We start from the raw sequence: 22,913 nt of genomic DNA on the forward strand, positions 1-22,913 counted from the left end.
ATAGAAGGAGCCTGGTGGTCTCCACTGAGAGATGAACTAACAGGAAATGGTTTGCGTTTGTTCCTTCTAGGAACTGCTGGGATCTGAGAACAGCTGCGCCACACGGTGAATCACTGTACTGCATGTGTGGCAGCTCCTTAGTGCAATCATTCCAGGACCTCAACTGGCCCCACTTTCCCAAGCTGGCCACTGGCTCCTCCGGGACAGGAAGAAGTGTAACAAGGCTTCCTGTGCTACCTGGACCTTCCTTAAGCAATTGGGTCTTTTCTGCGTTCTGCTGTGTTTCCATATATATTGAACAGTTTGGATAATTCTGCTAAATTATCTGTTTCTTTACAATTTGCCTTTTGTGACGCCTCAGGGTCAATTTTTTATGGTAGCCCAAATCTCACTTGTACGGGTATATATATATATATCTTAATTTTAACTCATGAGCTATTGCTGTAATCTGCTCCGGTTGTATATTTTATCTTTATGAACGCTGTTTTTGTTGTGTTATGTTATGTGAGCTGGTCTTTGACCGTAATAAATTACAGTGGTACCTCGGGTTAAGAACTTAATTCATTCTGGAGGTCCGTTCTTAACCTGAAACTGTTCTTAACTTGAGATACCACTTTAGCTAATGGGGCCTCCCACTGCCACAAAGTTCTTAACCCGAGGTACTATTTCTGGGTTAGCGGAGTCTGTAACCTGAAGCGTCTATAACCTGAAGCGTCTGTAACCCGAGGTACCACTGTATCTATCTATCTACAATTCATTTTTTAAAAATTGTATGTTATCAGTTGCTCAACAGGCCACGGAAGCTCATAATCTTTGCTGGGCGCACAGTGAAGAATGTCCAAATAACTCCTTCACTTAACTAAGAGCCAATGCACCTTTTACAGATGTCCCCCCTTAGATGTCTCAAAATATGTTTGGTGTGCTATAGGGGTGATGGCGAATTCTGATGACAACGGAAACAGAACTGGAAATTGCCTCTGGTCACTCATTTGCCACATGTCTGGAAGAGAAATTAATTCAGTTGGCATTCCTCTTCTTGTAGTTTTTCAGTCTGCAAACATTACATACTCGGTGACATTTCCCCCTTCATTTAAATTGTGTTTCCTTTGCACTGATAAGAATGGTTATAGTAGCCAACTCAGAGGGGCTGAGGGGGGCTTTGCCCCCCCAATAAAATATTTGAGGCAGCAGTCGTCCCCCCAGTTGATGGGCACCACCAGTTGTTGTTGTTGTTTAGTCGTGTCCGACTCTTTGTGACCCCATGGACCAGAGCACGCCAGGCACTCCTGTCTTCCATTGCCTCCCGCAGTTTGGTCAAACTCATGCTGGTAGCTTCGAGAACACTGTCCAACCATCTCGTCCTCTGTCGTCCCCTTCTCCTTGTGCCCTCCATCTTTCCCAGCATCAGGGTCTTTTCCAGGGAGTCTTCTATTCTCATGAGGTGGCCAAAGTATTGGAGCCTCGGCTTCAGGATCTGTCCTTCCAGTGAGCACTCAGGGCTGATTTCCTTCAGAATGGATAGGTTTGATCTTCTTGCAGTCCATGGGACTCTCAAGAGTCTTCCTCCAGCACCATAATTCAAAAGCATCAATTCTTCAGCGATCAGCCTTCTTTATGGTCCAGCTCTCACTTCCATACATCACTACCGGGAAAACCATAGCTTTAACTATACAGGCACCGCCATATAGATATTCAAATGGTGTGCACACACCATGTCATATGATCACTTATGCGAGACAGGGCTTACATGGCCCCCTGCGATATTTTATTCAAGTTGGCACCCGTGGAATGGTGGATTCTGTTATTTCATTAACTTTGCAACTTACATAAACTGCATTAAGCAGTTGATGGTGGGGTGAATAATGTAGCATTTGATGGAAACTGAAGTATTTGGCAGAACTGAACCGCAGCAGAATGGAAACAGCTCTGAATGAGATGAGTTGCAACATAAATTATTGCTTACTTACATCCCTAGTGTGCATACATGCATTTTTCAAGAAACATATCTTAGATATTGATATATTGCTTTTCAGAGGATCACAAAGAAACTTCCATACAACTTCCAAAATAATATGCACCAATTAAAAATGATATAAATCAGACAAGATGAGCTGCATGGGGAGGTTGTAAGTGACAACTCTCCTCTTTTCAGGGAAAGATGGTTCCTCAGTACTTCTGTAGTGGCAGCTCAGCACTTGAGGGACAGAGAGGTCAACTTAGCTGAAACACCAGGAGCTGAATTGTAAGCAGTTTTCCAGGTTGTCTGGCCTTCTTTTTCTCTCACATCTCCACAGGCCAAGGTGGTTTCTGAATCATTCTGTGATGGCAGGCGCAGGAGGGAATGGCCACCTCAGCCGGAACACCAGGAACAAGATGGTGGGCAGCTTTCCTGGCTGTGCTCATGCACAGACACGCAGAAATTAAATGAACATGCCTTTTGAATCTCCAACTGTAGAATAAGAACTAAACTTTCTGGCTTCATGTCGATGGCGTGAGGCTAAATTCATTAGTGTTTGTAAAGTGTTCTAATAGTCACCAGCAGGTGGTAAAAATGGCTGCCAATTTGAATGCCAGGTAATTTGATAGGATAATTATACAGCTTACTAAAATTAGAGGCTCTTTGCCAGGAGACTTCTGAAGACTGAGGAACAATCACTAAGGATATAGTTAGGTTTCTCCAGATGTTTTAAATTCTAATGGGCAACTCTCTCTCTCGTTGCTTAAGTATTATAAATAGAATTTCAGGCGGTGATTGGCTAAGGGGCGAATTTTAACCATTATGGAAATGTGCTCTTTTTCTGGAAGATCAGGGATGACTTCTCATTGCGCAAAGACGGATACAACTTTGCAAGCTTCAGCTTCACTGGTGCCAAAAACCTGCCAAATAAAATCCAAGCAAGATATACTAGATGATTCCTTTTACTCTGCCGTGTGTTGAAGGGGAAAGCAGCAAACATTTGAAGAGGGGGCTGGCCAGATTAAAAAGAGGGGGCCTTTTTCTCTGCGAGGTGAAGATGGCGTCTCCTCTGTCCCATGTAAACAAGCCAACTAGACCAGCAGCTGAAGCTTCTTTCTATACTAGTAGTGAGACGGTGAGACGGTGATTTCCATGGCACCTGTGGGCAGCAGAATGGCTTAGGTGTGGCATGGAGGAGGCCATTTGGCACACATACCTCTGTCCTCCGACACCTTGGTATCCCTTCACAAGCATCTGCTGCCCAAAACAGCTGTCTCACTCTGCCTAATGGCAGAGATGGCTCTGGGTGTCATGCAAACTTCACCTGCCAACATTCTGACATCTACAGAACAATTAAACATGCAAGAGCCCTGTCCTGTTTTGCATTTGGGCAGCCTGTCCTGAAACATGTAGTAAAACTGTTTCTCATATATACCATGCTTACATCCACACAATACATTTACAGCACTATCATACCGCTTTATCCAAAGAAGCTGTAGTTTGTTAAGGGTGCTGCTGGTTGTTAGGAGATACCTGCCCCCCCCCAAGAGCTAAACTTTGGAATGATTTAACAACCAATCCTTCTTCAAAGCGACCTCTTGGAATTGGGAGTTCTGTGAGGGGAATGTTGGTCTCCTAACAACTCTCACCCCCCTTGGCAAACTACAGCTCAGTTAACGTCGGGCCTTCCCAATTTGCAGTTGGGCGATTCCCGCCTCCCCACAATTGGAATAAATAAAGACACAGGACAACATGGATTAAGGTTAATGGGCAAAAATTGGCCACAACTTTATTGCTATATCAACTGCACTGGCTCCCGGTGGAGTACAGGATCAGGTTTAAGGTGCTGGTTTTAACCTTTAAAGCCCTATACGGCCTAGGACCCTCGTACCTACGGGACCGCCTCTCCTGGTATGCCCCACAGAGAAACTTACGGTCTTCAAATAAAAACATCTTGAAGGTCCCAGGCCACAGAGAAGTTAGGCTGGCCTCAACTAGAGCCAGGGCTTTTTCGGCTGTGGCTCCAACCTGGTGGAACACTCTGTCACAAGAGACTAGGGCCCTGCGGGACTTGACATCTTTCCGCAGGGCCTGCAAGACAGAGCTGTTCCGCCAGGCCTTTGGCCAGGGCACAGCCTGACTCCCTCCCTCGGCAATCTTCGCGGAGCTCTGGCCCAATGGTGGCCAGTGGCTTGAATTTAATTAATTTTATAATGAATGATTTTAGAGTGTTGTTTTATTGTTTTATTGTTGTTAGCCGCCCTGAGCCCGGCTTCGGCTGGGGAGGGCGTGATATAAATAAAATTTATTATTATTATTATTATTATTGGTTACAGGTAAGAGCGGTATTGGCTTTAGGCATTGGCCCTATCAGACTATCCGGCTTCAGCCTGTTGGCATGAAAACCGGAAAGGGTTAACACCAGCAGGGGGAGCCCCGGGATGCACATCACTAGGAACTCCCCCAGGGGGCACCGCTCGGGGGCGTGCTTTAGGCCCTGGCCTCCATAGGCTTCGGACGAGGCAACGCCCCCCGGAATCCTTTACCAGATTACCCTTAATATTCGGGGGATGTGATGGCGCTCCCACCCAACACATCTACATAATAATACCCCTACCGATGCCTAACCAGTTCTGAAACAATGCAAGGACCAAAACATAGCTGTTTTTTGAAAATTGCATTGCTCTGAATTTTCAGTTCAGTTCTCCAGTCAAACAATGTGTACAAATAAAAAGATACGCTGTGGTGAAGAGTGGATAAAAATGCACCTCAGCGAAAACGCCATGCAAAAATGTGTTATATTAAGGCAGTGTTTTTCCAACTGGGTCTCCAGCTGTTGTTAGACAACAACTTCTATCATCCCTGACCACCGATCCTGCTAGCTAGGGATGATGGGAGTTGTAGTCCAACAGCATGGTACCCAAGTTGGAGAAACACTGGTTTAGGGGCAACTGCTGTTGGGGGTATGCATTGGTCAAAACTGCATAGAAAAATCGTTTGGTTAGAATAAATGTTCACTAAAATGCTGTCAGACTTTCAACAGGATTTTTTTTAAAGAATTCACAAATTGCTGAGGGAAAGTGGAGAACTGAATATAAGATCAGAAAAAGAGAGAAACGGAAATCGACAGACTCGTCTATTCCTAACAAGTACAGTGGTACCTCGGGTTAAGAACTTAATTCGTTCCGGAGGTCCGTTCTTAACCTGAAACTGTTCTTAACCTGAAGCACCACTTTAGCTAATGGGGCCTCCTGCCACCGCCACGTGATTTCTTTTCTCATCCTGAAGCAAAGTTCTTAACCCCAGGTATTATTTCTGGGTTAGCAGTGTCTGTAACCTGAATATGTATATGTAACCTGAAGCGTATGTAACCCAAGGTACCACTGTACTGGAGATGATGTCAGCTTTTGCTCTGACCTGCCAAATTATTTCACACTGAACCCCAACCTGCCAGTTCCTGCCCTGGCTCTACCTTTCTGGTCTCCACCCCTTGGCTCTGCCCATAGCAGGTGGAGCCAATCCAAAGTCAGCCGCTTTATGACCATATAAGCTGCACTAGACTTTTGTTTCAAGTGCTATGCCTTCAAAGGCTAAAATTCCCCATTTGGTCCCATGAGAACATGGGACATTTCCCCTTGCACCATTCAAGCTAAGCATTCCACAGTGCAAAGTCAAAAGTTTCCTTAGACTTTCTTTATAGGATGATGATGGGGAGGAAAAACATTTTTTGTTTTGATGCTGAACTGCAGAGCTGAATTTTCAGTGCTGGAACAAATAAGCAAGATGGTTGTATTTTTGTTTGAAGGATTTTACTCTGACCTGTTAATTGTGCTAATGAAGATGGTTCAGAACCACAATAATAAAAAATGGGTTTCGAACAGAAATGAAACAGTCATTGAAAAGGTAGGGGGGGAATTAGGCCAGATCTGTATGAAATTTTAAAGTATGCCTTTGTTACACACTTGCAAAGAGCCAAATGGAGTACACAAATCTCTAGAGATCACCAGTATAATTTCTTTATCATGTTCCATTTAAAATTTAATTATGTCGTCTACAACGAGAGGAGTCTGAGTACTCTAAATAGGTCAGGCAATGAACAGCTTCACAATATTATAAAGGTTTGCTGCGTGGAGATATTTTCCTTGATGCCCTGGTATGTGAAGGAAACCTTGTTTGCCATGAGGGGGGAAGGAAAAAGGCAGACAAAGAACAGGACCAAATGCACAGGTGAATAGAACAAAGGATTAGAAGCTGAAATCCTTCTTTCAAATTATTATCGACCCTCTCTGCATTGTATATCAGGAGAAATGACAAGAAATCATAGTGTCATGGAAAGGGAAGAAACACATGATATTGGCAATAATAAGGGGTGAGAAGATGATAGATAGGTAGGTACAGCATCCTACAGTCAAATTCTCCCCTATATTATTGGGTGAATTTCCAGTTCCATGCAGTTAAATTCCTGGGGGGGGGGGGTTTCTACCTCAAAATGTATGGAACTGCTAGTGGCCATAGGTAGAGCATCCCAATGCACGTTTGTGCGCTTAAACATTGGGGGGGGTGTCATTGTTGATGGCAGCCAAACCTTACAAATGGAAAGTTTGAATGTGATGGTGGTGGCTAGGCCAAGGCTTTTATCTGCTCCCAATTCAGCTTAGCAACCCTGCAGCTTAGTGAGTTTGCTATCGCGATGAGAGAGGATGGGAAGAACATGACCCAGATCAGATCATCTATTCCAGGGGTCTGCAAACTTTTCCACCAGGGTCCACTGTCCCTCAGACCTTGTGGGGGACCAGACTATATTTTTTGGGGGGAAACTGAACGAATTCCTATGCCCCACAAATAACCCAGAGATGCATTTTAGATAAAAGGACACATTCTACTCATGTAAAAACACGCTGATTCCTGGACTGTCCGCGGGCCAGATTTAGAAGGTGATTGGGCCAGATCTGGCCCCCAGGCCTTCATTTGCCTACCCATGATAGTCCACACTAGAATCCGCAGTTCTAGGGACCCCCTTACAAGTCCAAGGCCTCTCCAAGTCCCTGCTTCTGCCTTTTAAATCTCCTTTTAAAACTTTTCTATCTTAGAAAGGTAATTTACTCATTTTACTTACAAGCATTTATATACCGCTTAAAGTCTGCATCATGAAAGCAAAAAACGCAGCCTAAAACCAGTAAAACAGCAATACAAAAAGTATACCAATGCAAATAAAGCAGAAATTCAAACATGTGAAACTGGGCGAATCTTAGGGTTCGGGAAAAGCCTGGGCAAAAAGACATCTGAAGCAACTGATGGTTGATGCTTTACATACGGCAGAGGTAAGGACACTCCACAGAACAGGGGCAACAGCAGAAGACGCCTTTTGTGTGGTCATTGCCCTGTGATAGCGTGTGATTTCCCCCAGGGAAGCCAAGTCATCTTTCAGGTCTACATTGAAGCAGGTAGCATTTCAGATAACCTGGTCTCTTTTGGGAAAAATAATCTTCCAGGTGCTCAGATATCGGAGCAGCTAGCACACTGTCGCATGTCTGAAAGTGTCTGTCTGAAAGTGACAGGACTTGATGACATTCTGTTGCACAGGAGGGTGGAACCCGCTTTGCCAACCTTAGCACCAATTGAACATGCACAACCAGACATGCACACACCCTGTATCAATGGCAAGTATAAAGTCCTAAGTCACCAAAGTTGTGCCCCACATCAAAGGGAGCTTCTGAGTGCCCATGTCCTTTCTTTAACCTGGAACAAGTAGAACAGAGGAGTGGGGGTCAACTACTTGTTAGAATTCCTGCTCTGTGGTTGCAGTCATGGAATTGTTGTCATCACATGGTGGTATATGTTTTGACTCCATCAAGTGGGAAGTGATGGAGACAGGATGTTTGTATTGCTGTGTTCCATGAAGTGGGACTATTGTCCTTTGTTCTTTTTCTCTCTGCTGTCTGATGCTAGAGAGAGAGGGAGCCATGTTGCAGTGCTCCGTGTGTGTTTATATGTCAATAAAGTAGATTAGCCAAAATGCTGAGTTGCTGAGGTCTGTTACGCAACTGCACAAACTCTGCGGATACCTAAGTGTGCCGATGTCTGTTGGCATCGGTCGCTGTGATGTTCGGGCAGAAGAAAGCTTTTGAAGCTCCCGAACGATCGACCAGGAGGGAGAGAACATGCCAGTTGGGCATGTGTCTCTGCCAGGGTCCTACTCAAGTGTAGGCCGAGCTCCTGACACTCTTTTAGTCTTTCAACTTTAGCTATATCTGAGATTGCTGAAGCAGTCATTTTTTTTTCATGATTAAGGACACTTACTGAGAATACATGTTTATCAGGACAGCACTAGGGAGGCTGGAGAAACAAATCACACACAGCTCTCTCTGTTTCTCCTCTAGCAGGCTAGATTGTCCACCCAGCAATCTCCGTAGTGTTGCTCTTTGTTTTAGTAGCAACATTGGTCTGCCTGCACCCTTTTAGGTTTTAATTATTGTTGTTCTGTGGCGGCCAGTAAGCAACAGGCTTTTCACCATCAGAATGCAACTATGATATCTTTTCAAATAGAAAACAAATGACCAATCGGTCAGAAGAGCATGCAGACAGAGAATGCTATGTCACGTAATGAAAAGTGGCTTCCAAAAGGGGGGGGGGGCTTTTAAGAAACTGCGGATTTCCAACAGGTACAAGTGTGAGAAACAACTGTATTAATCTCAGCTGTTTCTTTGTTCTCATTTCAATAAGTCACATATTACTTATACAAATCTATTTTTTCCCTAGTGACATGCCACTATATTTTAATTTTAACACAAGGCAAGCACTCAAAGTGAGATTAAGTTTATTAAAAGGGGAGAAATGGAAGCATTTGAAAGCATCTCTTAAAAATAAATAAATCAAGGCTTTAATTTTCTTTTACTCCTAATTGATTTCTACTGGAAAAAGAAGACCATGTCCATTGCCAGTTAAATGCCAGCCAAAATTAGATTAACAATATCCGGTGTAATTACATATCATCATGTACAGATCTCAAAACCTTTATCCCACGACACAGTGGATGAACCTATGTGCCGTTAAATGATTAGGAAGAGATTCCAGCAGCACAGCTAGAGATTGCTACTGCTTTGAATCGTCTTCTTGAAACAGTAGCAACCATACCTTTGCAGCTCCGAAGAATAAAAATAAATCACAAAAGTGTCATGCTCCGACAATCATTAACTGGTAAATAAACAAAATCACTTCAGTTGCCTTGCTTCAAATTGCACCAGAGTGTTCCACAACACAGATGAAGCTATCAGAAGTCTAAAAACCAGGGCAAGAGAGAGAGAGGAAAAAGACAATTGATATGCAACAAGACTGTGCTCGCCAGACTGCTATCTAGGGAGGGAGGGCAAAATTGCCCAGAACTCACAAAAATAAGACAAGACATCTTATCAATATGATCAAAATCTTTAGCAAAACAAGGCCCAGCACTATGCAGAAAGCAAGGTTCTGCCACACTTGCACACATTCCAGCAGGAAAACAGAAGCCTGGTTGTAATAAATAGTGTTGTGAAAATGGTTGTTAACAAGCTGTAGTATAATTGCAACGAGGGTATCTCTGTTTCCACGCTGCACGTTTTTCATTATGAATAAACAACAAATTGCAATGCAATATTCACCGAAGAACCCCTTTTCTCTCACTCCGTCTCCCTGCCACATCTTGAAGCTCATTAAAAAAAAAAGCCATTTGATGGAATAATAAGGAACAGGCAACAGTGGAACGAGGAGCAAAGCAGAAAGCAAGCTTTTGTACGCATCTGAGTTTCAAGCATTTGGTTGCTTTGCAAACGGGGCAACTTCTGAATTTACCTCCAAAAACCCCCGCAGGTCTGTGATAATTCATTGGGTGTGAGGGATGAACAGCAGGCTACATTAGCACAACTTTGGGACATGAAGAATTTGCTGGGGATTATACGCTGCAAAATGCAACACCAATGCTATTTCATAACCAAAACACAGATATCAACGGAGTTCAGCAAGCAACATCATCTGATCCTAGGAGAGGGGTAAGGAAGCTTTTGAAACCCAAGGGCCACATTGCTTCCTGAACAGCCTTCCAGGGGCCATATGAGAGTGGAAGGTGGAGGGAGAGGGAGAAGTGAGCGGAACAACAGATTTGACTCAATCTTTGTACAGCAGGTCGATATATTCTCTGTACACAAACACATACCGTATTTTTCTGTCTATAAGATGCCCCCATGCATAAGACGCCCCCTATTTTTGGGGACTCAGATTTAAGAAAATGGGGGAAGGCGGCCCAGGGTATAAGACACCCCCTAATTTTTGACATTATTTTTTAGGGGGGAAACCTAGTCTTATACACAGAAAAATACGGTATATAGAAATAAATGCTTCATAAGGAAATAAACAACTCTCTGACTTTTAGAAGACATCTGAAGGCAGCCCTGCACAGAGAAGTTTTTAATGTTTGATGTCTTACTGTGTTTTAATTTTCTGGAAGCCACCCAGAGTGGCTGGGGCAACCCAGTCAGATGGCGGCATATGGAATCATAGAACTGTAGAGTTGGAAGGGACCACAAGGATCATCTAGTCCAACCCCCTGCAATGCAGGAACCTTTTGCCCAACGTGGGGCTCAAACTCACAACCCTGAGATTGAATCTCATGGTCTATCTAGCTCAGTAGTGTCTACACGGGCTGGCAGCAGCTCTCTATGGTTGCAGACAGGGGAATCTCTCCCAGTCCTACCTGGGACTGAACCTGGGACCTTGCGTAGGCAAGGCAGGTGGAAGCATGACAGAGGCTTCATCGACATGGTGAATAAACCTTCTTCCAGTGTCTGCAATTTGTTTTAACCCTGAATTATACATTGTTACCCGCTTCACAACCTGTTACTAAAGGCCACGTAATACCATATTTAATCAAACATTAATGCACACTTTTTTTGCCAAATTACATTGCGAAAATTAGGGTGCACGTTAGATTCGGTGGCACATTACATTCGAGTAAATATGGTTATTATTGTTTATTATTGTTTATTATTGTTTTTATTATTATTATTATTATTATTATTATTATTATTATTATTATTACTACAGTGGTACCTCTGGATGCAAACGGAATCCGTTCTGGAGCCCCGTTTGCATCCAAAAGCGAACACAACCAATGTCTGCACGTCTGCGCATGCGCAGGTCGTGATTCGCCGTTTCCGCGCATGCATGTGACATCATTTTGACCGCCTGAGCATGCACAAGTGGCGAAACCCAGAAGTAACGCACTCCGTTACTTCCAGGTCGCCACAGCGCACAACCCAAAAATACTTATCCCGAAGCTACTTCAACCCAAGGTATGACTGTATTATTATTCCTGTCAACTCTGGCTAATGAGGCTTTGCAGCTTTCTGAAGCACTAGAAAACCCCTTCCCCTTTGCAAAGCTAGCAAACGGAGGTGAATCGAGGATAAGCACACACAGGCTTGTGTGGAAAGCGGTGGGCTCTCCTTCATTAGAGGTGTCTAAACATACCGTATTTTTCGTTCCATAAGACGCACTTTTTTCCTCCTAAAAAGTAAGGGGAAATGTCTGTGCGTCTTATGAAGCGAATGCTGTGCTCGCTTTAAAGCAGCAAAGCAGGACACGAGCCGCTTACATGGGTGTAAAGCAAGCACAGTGGGAGCCGTGTAATCCATCCGACCCCATGCTCAGCCGCCCCATTGGGATGGGCGCATGCAAGCGCACACGCCCTTGGGACAACGCTCGTGTGGGCAACGTCCCACGTCCCCACAGGTGATGTGCCACCATGCCAGACCCTCCTTCTGACCACTGGTCTTGCCAGGACAGTAGTGCCTTCCTTTGCAGAAGTGTGAAATTTGAAGGGTGGCTGTGGTTTGGTCCTTGTGTTGTGTACAAAGGTGTGAATTAGGTAGATTGGACTTTAACGGGAATTGAATCAGATTTCTCCCTCATTCCTCCCACATATGAAAGCCCCCAGAGCTCTCTGCAGTGAAGAAAAAGGAAGAAAAATTCCCACTTCTCTTGGCTTCATTAAAATAATGGTGTAGGTCCAAACCATACAATCCTTAGATCTAAGGGACTCAATGTGGGAAGCTCATATATTTCTATTGCCTGCCCCCCTTACTAGGGGATAAAGTCTCTCTTCATTTGTTAATGACTGTGATGATGGTTCTTAATGCCACTGTTGATTGCTGTTCACTTTACATAGTTGAAATATTATTCTGATATTAAATAGTTTATTAAATAGTTTAGTATTTTATCAGAATTTTTTTTCTTGTTTTCCTCCTCTTAAAAACTAGGTGTGTCTTATGGTCAAGTGCATCTTATGGAGTGGAAAATATGGCAGTTTGGATGGCTATTTGTCAAGGATTCTTTAGCTGTGATTCCTGCACCGCACAGGTTTGAAAGAGATGGCTCTCGGAATCACATCCAACTCTACATTTCAATGATTCTACAACACGTAAGGGCAACTATGCTGAATCTGTCCCTTGTCAGGAAATAATTCTCCCTCTCTAGTCTCTTAAAAGATTCACAGGGGCCTTTGGAACAATCCTGGATCTTCTTAAATGTCAACCATACAGTCAAAAATCCAAAAGCAAACTGAGGTTACCAGTTAAGTGTTCCAAGCCTTAACCTAGCAGAAATTCACGCAGGATGTACTTTCTCAGGGCAGTAGATAGCCTATCAATTAGAGAGATGCACACACTTACTCACGCAAAATCTACCATTCCACAGAGCTGTTCTGCAGCTGCGTCTTTCTGCCAAATGGTCTCCCCTCCCCCCTGGGGGAAAAAAAATCCCCCGCATATTTTGTAACTATTGTTTCACATACAAATGTTCTCTTTTTTTCCTTAAACCCTTGACAGGCTGTCTTAGATGCTTCAGTTAGAGGGTTTGCATGTTCCCTTCAGCAGCTCCCCAAAGCCAACACACAGATTTGGTTTAGCAGAACAGCTTGCTTACCTTGGTAGTGTTCCAGACAACTCTGTGGCGGTCTCTCTACAAAAAAAAGAAAAAAAGAGAAGATACACAGAAGGGAAACTTCGTTAGTATTTTAAAGAGCTTATTCCTAATGACTTTGGAAAGGGTAACAAGAACTTAAGACATACGTTGAAAGCAGCCAGCTTTAATTAGGGATGTTTCCAAAATTCACACACAAATGTCTCCCCAGATTTTGATGCTCCGAAGTGGAACGGATGCATCAGGAATTAGCCTGTTTCTTATTTCCGAATTTTGTACAGGGTGTTGTGCATGGGCAGTTTGCAGCAGCTTCCTCCCTTTATTTACAGCAGCGCCATCAGGGCAGGACTTGGGGGCAGATGTCTATGACTTTACTGAGCACCATGGGCTGAGGAGTCTGAAAAGGCCTCAGGGTGGGCTTATTATATTATGAAGTAAGCAATATGCATTGCCCTCTAAGGAGGGAGGCCGCCGTACAGTCAATACACATTTACAACACAGATGCACATTATTTCAGTGCATCATTTGGGTGCCCTCTCTTGGGATGGGGAAGACATCCAATTCACTTTGCATTTCAATGAGAACTACCTAATTTGTGCTTTTCAGAAATGAATCCAAACACGGCCACCCTTCGAAATTTGCAATGCAAATTTTGCAAGACATCTTTCCTTCTCCAAATTTTGCAATGCAGATTTCCAGCTAGGTAATGCGCACAAAGAACGCATATACTGGGGTAAAGCATGCACAAAGATGCATATATTAGTGGGAAAGCGTGCAAAAAAATGCATTGTATTAGGGAAAATTCCATCACTAGGAGAAATCCAATGGTGAATTTTCATGAGGACTTTGAGAAGTAACATTTTGTGAACTGCTGTGGAAATGTGGAGAACTAAAGACTGGGGGGAAATGAGAACCCAAAAGAAACCAAAATTGTCAGCTTCACCCTTCCCAAGTCCCCTCCCGTCTCTGCATTATCAATGTAATCAGGAACAATGACAAAACTCTCAAGAAATGTAATCTTGGTTTGATTGTAGACATGACCACAGAAATAATATTTTTGCACGGTGAATGCAAGGATGGAGCATCAGAAGTTGTCTTATACAATCTCTGACTATTTCTCCATCTAACTTACACTGACTGACAGCAACTCTCCAGGGGTACAGGCAGGGGTCTTTCAAATTACCTCCTAACTGATTATTTTAATTAGAGCTACCTGTGATTCAGCCTGGGATCTTCTGCATGAAAAACATATGTTCTGTCACTGAGCTATTATTCCTCCCAGTAACATACCAGAGAAGATAATATGGAATCTGGTTTTTTTAAATTTTAATTTACTCCACTTAAAAAAACAAATTCTGTACCTCTGCAATCCAAATCCTGCACCAGGAAAAGATGAATTATGTATATAACAAGGATAAAGAAACTGGATAATCTCCCTTATTTGAGAATTGGAGTAGGTCTGGAGAAAGGCTAAAAAGAAGATGGAGAGAGAACTATGCGCTAGTTGGTGGATCCTATCAACATTAGTGCAGACCTGGCCAATTCTAGGCCTAGGCACATATATTAACTGAGTCCTCCAATCAGGATTAAAATTTGTTCATTAGCGACCCAGTGAGAGCAAGGCAATGATTATGGTGGCAGGGGGTGTCCTTTCCCATGAAGACGATTATAGAATGATATCTTGTATTAGTGCTTGTATTAGTTCCTGGGCTGAAGCTAAAGGAACATGCTGCAGGGATTGGGTCCATGGAATTTTTAACTTATTGTCCTCTTTGATGAGTGGCTCCCATATTACTTACTAGATTTCTTCCTCATCCATTACTATATGGTTCCAAGTGAGGTTACAGCAATGGGGAGAATACAGTGGTACCTCTGGATGCGAACGGGATCTCTTCCGGAGCCCAGTTCGCATCCTGAAGTGAGCGCAACCCGCGTCTGTGGGTCGCGATTCACCGCTTCCACACATGCGCATTATGTCATTTTGAGCGTCTGCGCATGCGCGAGAGTCAAAACCCAGAAGTAACACGCTCCATTACTTCCGGGTCGCCGCGGAGCGCAACCCGAAGCTACTTCAACCCGAGGTATGACTGTACCTCATTCATGGATTAAGGTTTGTGTGCAAGTGACTGTTGTTGTTGTTGTTATTCAGCAAAATTCTCTTAGTTTCTGGGATTTCAGCAGGTGAGACCAAGTGGCTGCTTGCTGGGGGCGGGGTAGGGGAAGTAGGTGAGATGGTGAGCTTGGGGGAGTCCCAGGTTGCCAGCCACTGCTGATGAGGGCTAGAAACCCTATCTTTAAAATTAAAACATTAAAAATACCAAATTGCATTTAATGCCACACCTTGTACTCCAGCAGAACTGCAGTATACACACAGTTAGGCTGATGGCATCTTAAAAGTCAAAAGCATTTGGATCTTACATAGCCACAGATGAGTTGTACCATATGATGCCATTGCCTGATAACAGCTCTATAAACTCTGCTCCATTAGACAAATGAAAATCTAAGCTACAAAGACAAGCTGGGATGACATCAATCAGCATGATGACCGACCACTATTCCCCAGTTTCGGAAGGTTCCCCTTTTAGTTGGTGCAGCAAATACCTGCACGGACACAACATCTTAACCAGGAGGCATGGATGATCAACAGGGAATGTGATTGCCATCATATTCTGCTTGCAAGATTTGCAGGAATAGTAATCTGGTCAACAATGGAGAAGGCATGTTGCATCAGGCGGGTGTTTTCATTTGTTCCGTCCTGGAATTCCCCTAACATTTTCCCATAACAAAGCAGTGCCAGCTTCTGCTGCAGCCTTTCTGCCTCAGTGCATCCTATCTAGATTTAACTTCCATAAAGGGGGGGGGGTGTGTATTAGGACCAGGTCAAAATGGAAACATTGTTCCACTGGGTATGTGCTCCCACCACTGTCAGAGGCAATATACCACTGAGCCTTTTGGGCTTGCCAACCGGAAGGTCGGCAGTTCGAATCCCCGCAATGGAGTGAGCTCTCATTGCTCCGTCCTAGCTCCTGCCAACCTAGCAGTTCGAAAGCACACCAGTGCAAATAGGTACCACTGTGACGGGAAGGTAAACGGCGTTTCCGTGCACTCTGGTTTCCGTCACGGTGTTCCATTGCACCAGAAGCAGTTTAGTCCTGCTAGCCACATGACCCGGAAAGCTGTCTGCAGACAAACACTGGCTCCTTCAGCCTGAAAGCAAGATGAGCGCCACAACCCCATAGTCACCTTTGACTGGACTGAATGCTATTTGCTGGGAATCGCAGGATGGGAGAGTGCTGTTGCAGTCTGGTCCTCATTTCAGGCTTCCAATCAGGGCACCATCATGGGAACTAGACGCTTGACTAGATGGGCCTTTGGCCTGAGATCCAGCAGGGGTTGTCTTGTGCTCCCCAAAGAAATATGTTTAAGATTATTTCTCTCACATCTCCTTGGAGGGAAAAGAAGCTCTTCTGCAGAATGATCTCAGAATATCCTCCACTGCTCTTCATGGCAGCCACCATCACTCACCAACGTATTCATATAATACCCCAGAATGATGCAAGAATTGGGGCACTGGATGATGATTCTCCCACTTGTAATGGAAGTAAACGCGACCCTTGCGGGAGGAGGGAGAAGAAAGAAGCTTTGAGATGTGCATAACCCCCTTTGCGGTGAATAAAGTGAGCTGCTGACTCACATATTTCAGCAGCAATCTTTCATGTGCTTAATTGCGCTCAAATAAAAATGTCACCCTTTCGGCAGATCAAATTCCCACTTTAGCATTATACATGGCAGCAGAAGGGTAATGACTTAGGACGTCATGCTCGAATCCAAGAATGCAGGTCATAAGTCAGGAGAGCGCGGCATAAAAAAGAAGAAAGAAAGAAACAAAGGTAAAAGAGCAATAGATGAAAAGGCCAGGTGTATTATTCCCTTGTAGCTTTCAACGCCAGACATTCTAAAATTCAGCCTGCAGGCAAGGCACGGCAAATCCAAGGACCCCCATCACCCCATTTGCAAATGAAGGAAGGAACATTGCAGCAGTCCATTTTTATCAGCTGCTACAATGATGTGAAATCCTTATTTCAAGTACTGCTAGAACTCCTGCCACTGGCAAGCCGGATGAGCAAAGGGTCCATTAATCTGACCAACTCAGGGATATAGCACTGTAGCTCAGTGGCAGAGCATCTGTCTAGTATGCAAAAGGTCCCAGGTTCAATCCCCAGCACCTCCAGGAAGGGCTATGAAAGACTGCTCTCCTCTTAAAACCCAAGAGAGGAGTTGCTGCCAATCAATGTAGACCAATATACAATATTGTATATTGTATATTGTCTCCCTGCTTATTTAACTTATATGCAGAATTCATCATGCGAAAGGCTGGGCTGGATGAATCCCAAGCCGGAATTAAGATTGCCGGAACAATCTATCAACAACCTCAGATATGCAGATGACACAACCTTGATGGCAGAAAGTGATGAGGAATTAAAGAACCTTTTAATGAGAGTGAAAGAGGAGAGCGCAAAATATGGTCTGAAGCTCAACATCAAAAAAACAAAGATCATGGCCACTGGTCCCATCACCTCCTGGCAAATAGAAGGGGAAGAAATGGAGGCAGTGAGAGATTTTACTTTCTTGGGCTCCATGATCACTGCAGATGGTGACAGCAGCCACGAAATTAAAAGACGCCTGCTTCTTGGGGGAAAAGCAATGACAAACCTAGACAGCAAGGTCCATATGGTGAAGGCTATGGTTTTCCCAGTAGTGATGTATGGAAGTGAGAGCTGGACCATAAAGAAGGCTGGTAGCCGAAGAATTGATGCTTTTGAATTATGGTGTTGGAGGAGACTCTTGAGAGTCCCATGGACTGCAAGAAGATCAAACCTCTCCATTCTGAAGGAAATCAGCCCTGAGTGCTCACTGGAAGGACAGATCCTGTAGCTGAGGCTCCAATACTTTGGCCACCTCATGAGAAGAGAAGACTCCCTGGAAAAGACCCTGATGTTGGGAAAGATGGAGGGCACAAGGAAAAGGGGACCACAGAGGACGAGATGGTTGGACAGTGTTCTTGTCAGTGTTCTTGTCAGCATGAGTTTGACCAAACTGTGGGAGGCAGTGGAAGACAGGAGTGCCTGGCGTGCTCTGGTCCATGGGGTCACGAAGAGTCGGACACAACTAAACAACAACAACAAATGTAGACCAAGGGTCTCCAACCTGGTGCCCATGGGCACCATGGTGCCCGTGAAGGCTTCCAGTAGTGCCCCAGATTCTGATCTTTTACTATTAAAAAAACGCAACAAATCTCAAACCTACCCAAAAAGTAATGGGGCATAATGTGCCATAATCTTCCAAGCGATTTCTGTGAAACCATATCTGTGCATACAACTTTCTTGTGTTATGAGACTAATCAGGAGAAGCAATAATGTGAGCCACGCCATTTGTACACATGCACACCAAAAATAGACAGTCCATCCTCATATGGTGGGGATGAAATTCTTGGTGGGTAGGGGTGAGTTGGATGTGTGCAACGCCATGGCCCAACCCCCTGTGCATTGGGCTGACTGCAGGAGGAAGGTACACAAGGACCAGCCCAGTGTGTTGCAGTTCTCAGCCACAGATCAATCTCTGGCTCAGTTCAAATCAGGCACCATCTCCACTCTTGAGTCGCTGGTTCTGACCCATCCAACAGCTGAAAATAGCTCTGATAACAAGAAAAGAACTCCTTGCAGCGATCAAGGAGATAAAAATGAAAAGCCATTTTACGCAGTCTTCAGGCTCAAATAGTCTGCTAAAAAATACCGGAAACCACAAGAAAATCTGCATGTGAGTGTGTGTGTGTTATCCAGGTTCCAAATACTATAATTTTCAGAACTGCAGAATAGCAGGGATGTTACATCCGCTTTCAAAAGAAAGAGTTGTTGGCCTGCCTAGGAAATAAGTACAACCAGCAGTTAGGAGGTAATCTTGCATATAAACTCAGTACATAGAATGAGAAGCCATCAGCCTGACACTAATCCAATGTTTCTTTAGCTGCAGAGGTAAAGCCGTATGCTTTACAAATTTTACAGCTTTGTAAGTACAAGTAGTCAACATATTCACACAGCCTATGCTTTTATACGTAACAGGTGCTGCCTTGGCACTGGCTGCACTGCTGTGATGTCACAGCACAGGGGGAAGGCTAATCAGTCACAGTGCAGTTGTTGGTGAGAGAAAGGCCCACAAATGGGAATAGGGAGGAATAGAGAAGGTTGAAGAAGAAGAAGAAGAAGAAGAAGAAGAAGAAGAAGAAGAAGAAGAAGAGGAGGAGTTTGGATTTGATATCCTGCCTTTCACTCCCTTTAAGGAGTCTCAAAGCGGCTAACGTTCTCCTTTCCCTTCCTCCTCCACAACAAAGACTCTGTGAGGTGAGTGGGGCTGAGAGACTTCAGAGAAGTGTGACTGGCCCAAGGTCACCCAGCAGCTGCATGTGGAGGAGCGGGGAATCGAACCTGGTTCACCAGATTACGAGACTACCGCTCTTAACCACTACACCACACTGGCTCGCTACACCACACTGGTTGGAAGCTAGAGGGATTCTTTGGGTGGGAGGTGTCAGCAGCAGGCCACAATAAAACAGACCAGCCAAAAGATGAGAGCAGCGAGTGACGTTGGAGGAAAGAGAGTCGAGGAGGCAGCACGTTATGTATTTGGAAGCATTTGGATTCAGGTATCTAATATAATCGACGTCTCCCCCTCCCCAGTGGCTGACTGGAATGGATATATCCGGAGGGTAATAATCTGAAAACGAGATAAATGTTGACATGAATGGTAACTGTGAAAATATTAAGTGCCCTACAGGCCATTGAATGTGCAATTTAGTTATACATTTGTCCTCCACACTGAGGCAGCTGCGAAGTTAAAAGCGCTCAACTTTTAAATTCATGTGGCTGTACCATCTCCCTGCTCCTTCAGTATTCTCCCACCTCTGCACTTGCAAGGTTTTTCTCCTACAGAATATTATCCCTCTTGGAAAGGAGATGGATTCTGCATGAGACTCCCTACAGATCTGGCAAATCTGATTCCACAGAGTCGTATTGCTTTCCACACCCAACATCTACTCATATTCTCTTAAAACCATCTGCTCTGCAGCTCTGGCAGCTATTCACTTTATTTTGACATATGTACCAAAAGTAAAGGGTCCTCTTAGAATGTTTCCCTCCCTTCCCCCACCCTCCTCATATCCTTTCCCCTCTCCCACATGAAACAAGGCATGTCCCAGAAGAAACTATAGGAGGAGTGTGGTCTGAATATACATGGGGTTTTGCTGAAGACGCACAAGCCTTGCCAAAGGTATGCAGGTCTGGACCAAGTCAACACAGAAATGTGTGACGACCTGGGAGCCACATGGAAACAGGAAGCATGACTAAGCTGCTTCTGGCGAACCAGAGAAGCACACAGAAATGCTGTTTACCTTCCTGCCGGAGCGGTACCTATTTATCTACTTGCACTTTCGAACTGCTAGGTTGGCAGGAGCAGGGAACGAGCAACAGGAGCTCACCCCATCACGGGGATTCGAACCGCCGACCTTCTGATCAGCAAGTCCTAGGCTCCATGCTTTAACCCACAGCGCCACCCGTGTCCCTAGAGACTACCTTACACTGCGTTTAAAACCAAAATCGCATTTGGATAGAAACTGTTTCTCGGGTGGCTAGTCCTAGTCTTTATAACCCTGTACCTTCTTCCAGAAGGCAGGAGCTGAAAGAGATCATTTCCAGGGTGTGTATTATCCTGCACTATCTCTGCAGCTTTCTTATGACACCTGGAAGCATAGATTTGATCCAAGGTGGGAAGAATGCACCTAATTATTCCCTCCACAGTCTTTACAACCCTGGACAGCATTGCTTTTCCCCTGACCATGCATATATCCATGTTATGAGCCAGGTGCCAACTTCCCAAAATCCAGATGAGCTCCCCGCACCCTGGACAAAGCTTGCAAATACTTCGGCTGGGTCTCAATTCAGCTGAAAGGCGCCAACGCTCACTAAAATCCAGCACTATTATTTTGGAGCAGTGATTTACTTCAGCAACAATGCATCACCACTCAACTTGACATCTGCCCCCTCCCTACTCTCTCTCCCCAAACAATAATAAATTCTTAAGGCAGTTTGCACCATTAAGGAACTGTTAGACTTCACTATGTACAGGTAGGTCTATTAATCACCCCGCCCTTCATGTGCTATAATTCTGCCACTGTTAAATAAGAGGAACTACTAAGTACCTGAACCAACTATTAAATGAGCCTTCACGCTCATTAAAAGCTCACTTATTTGGGCTTCAGAAACGGCAAGTCTAGGAGGAGTGTCTCTGAAGTTGGGAAGATGACCCAGAAATCTTTATTTGTGGATCGAGGGCCCGACCCCCGCTATGTGAAATAAACACACAAGGACATGTGATATAAGGTTAATGGGCAAGAAAAGGCCACAACTTTATTGATTACAGCAGTGAAAAGGTATTGGCTTAGGCATTGGATGACTATAGGAGGTGGGTTTATTCAACAGTAGGTGGAGCCTGTTGATGCTAATCCAACTATAGGCTCACCCCTGATGTCACCGAGGGTCGTGCCATGGCCTCCCGCCAAGCAGGCATCGGACGGAATACACGACCGCCAGATTCCTTTAACGGAATAACCCACGGTAGATAGCATAGGCGATGGCCACACCTAGCCCTTGACACACATGAATCCAATGCCTAACCTACCCACCAATACCACAAAAGTTGTGACGATTGCTACGAGGTAGGCGAAAAAACCAAAAAGCCTAATGCCAAATGGAAAAATTCCTACCAGGCCCCCAGACAACCGGGGCGACCAACCTAAGGTCCATAGCAAGGCCAAAAAACCTAGACCCTGAGCTAAATGGGAGTGGAGGGTGGGTGACTCGCTGCGGGACGACAACGACTGAGGAGGAGGCGGAGCTGGAGCCGCAGCATTAAGCTGCTAAACACGCCCCCCGGAGACACCTGGTTGGCTGCCTCCGGTGGGCGTGGGCGCCAGCCAGGTGAGGAGGGGCGGGGGCTAAGGCCCCTGGCCAGGGGCGGAGCTCGGGCTCCCGCCCACAACCACTCCCCTCTCTTCCAGGGAGGAGAGTCTTTATCCAGCAATATTGTCAGAGACAGAGAAGGGAAAGAGGAGATGTGCGAGAGAGGAGAGACACACAGAGAAGGCAACCAGCAAGGCTTAGGAACAGAAATGGGAGGAGGAATTCGGTTTGGCTCAATTAGTACTTCCTGACATGATGTGGAAACTGAAACACTTTGGGAAAAATTCAGAGAAGCGAATTAAAAAAGTGTGAAATAGTGTACATTTTTTGGTGGGGAGGGCATGCATTGTGAGATACTTCCCCCCCTCTCTAAGCAAACTGATGTGAAAATGTGATGAGCCAAACTTCAGGAGAAAAACCGAAATTGGCAGTTTCCTCCATGCCCACTTAGGAACCATTTTCTGTGGTTGAATTAAGAAAATGGCAAATCTTATAACAAGAACTGTACAGCTTTTTCAGTTGTGTTATCAAAGGCCAGTTTATCAGTTTGGTGTTGCTGTTGTTGTTTTTTTTAATGGTGGGAGTATCCCACTCATCCCCAAAAATCAGATTTTGAGAACTTATTATTAAATATAATTATAGATTTCACCCAGGCCTCCTCCCTGCCCCCCGTAGAAAAAAATTATACTTTATCGCTGAAAATGAGCAGCGCTGGGAGCGTTGAGGAAGAACAGCCGCAAGCAAGGTTTTGAATTGAGAATGATGCCATTTATTTTCACCACAGCACATGCTGCTGTGCATGTATGTGGCAAGAAATAAATCCAGATTTTTATATTTTATTTTTCTAAAGAGCTGCTGCCAATTAGCAATCCTATTCAAGATGTTCAGTTCAAGGTCAAATGCCTTTGTCTGCATGTAACAATAGACTGAGACTACAGCAGTCGTGCCGGATCCTCTGTGGATTATTAATTTCTACCCCATCCTCTTCCAGCACT

At 44.6% G+C, this 22,913-nt stretch overlaps 1 protein-coding gene across 2 annotated transcripts in view; it reads right to left on the reverse strand.

The window, feature by feature from the left end:
* Window positions 1–22,913, reverse strand: part of CELF2 (CUGBP Elav-like family member 2) — a 547,441-nt gene that overhangs the window by 442,507 nt on the left and 82,021 nt on the right. The window contains exon 2 of one of the 2 annotated variants that reach the window (XM_053405501.1): window positions 12,911–12,946. The exons of the other annotated variant lie outside the window; for it this stretch is intronic. Within the exon in view, the coding sequence (XP_053261476.1) occupies window positions 12,911–12,946 (36 nt within the window). The remainder of the gene's footprint in view (window positions 1–12,910; window positions 12,947–22,913) is intronic. 2 annotated transcript variants of the gene reach the window in all.

The sequence above is a fragment of the Podarcis raffonei genome, chromosome 10 (genome assembly GCF_027172205.1).
Source record: "Podarcis raffonei isolate rPodRaf1 chromosome 10, rPodRaf1.pri, whole genome shotgun sequence".
Taxonomy (NCBI): domain Eukaryota; kingdom Metazoa; phylum Chordata; class Lepidosauria; order Squamata; family Lacertidae; genus Podarcis; species Podarcis raffonei.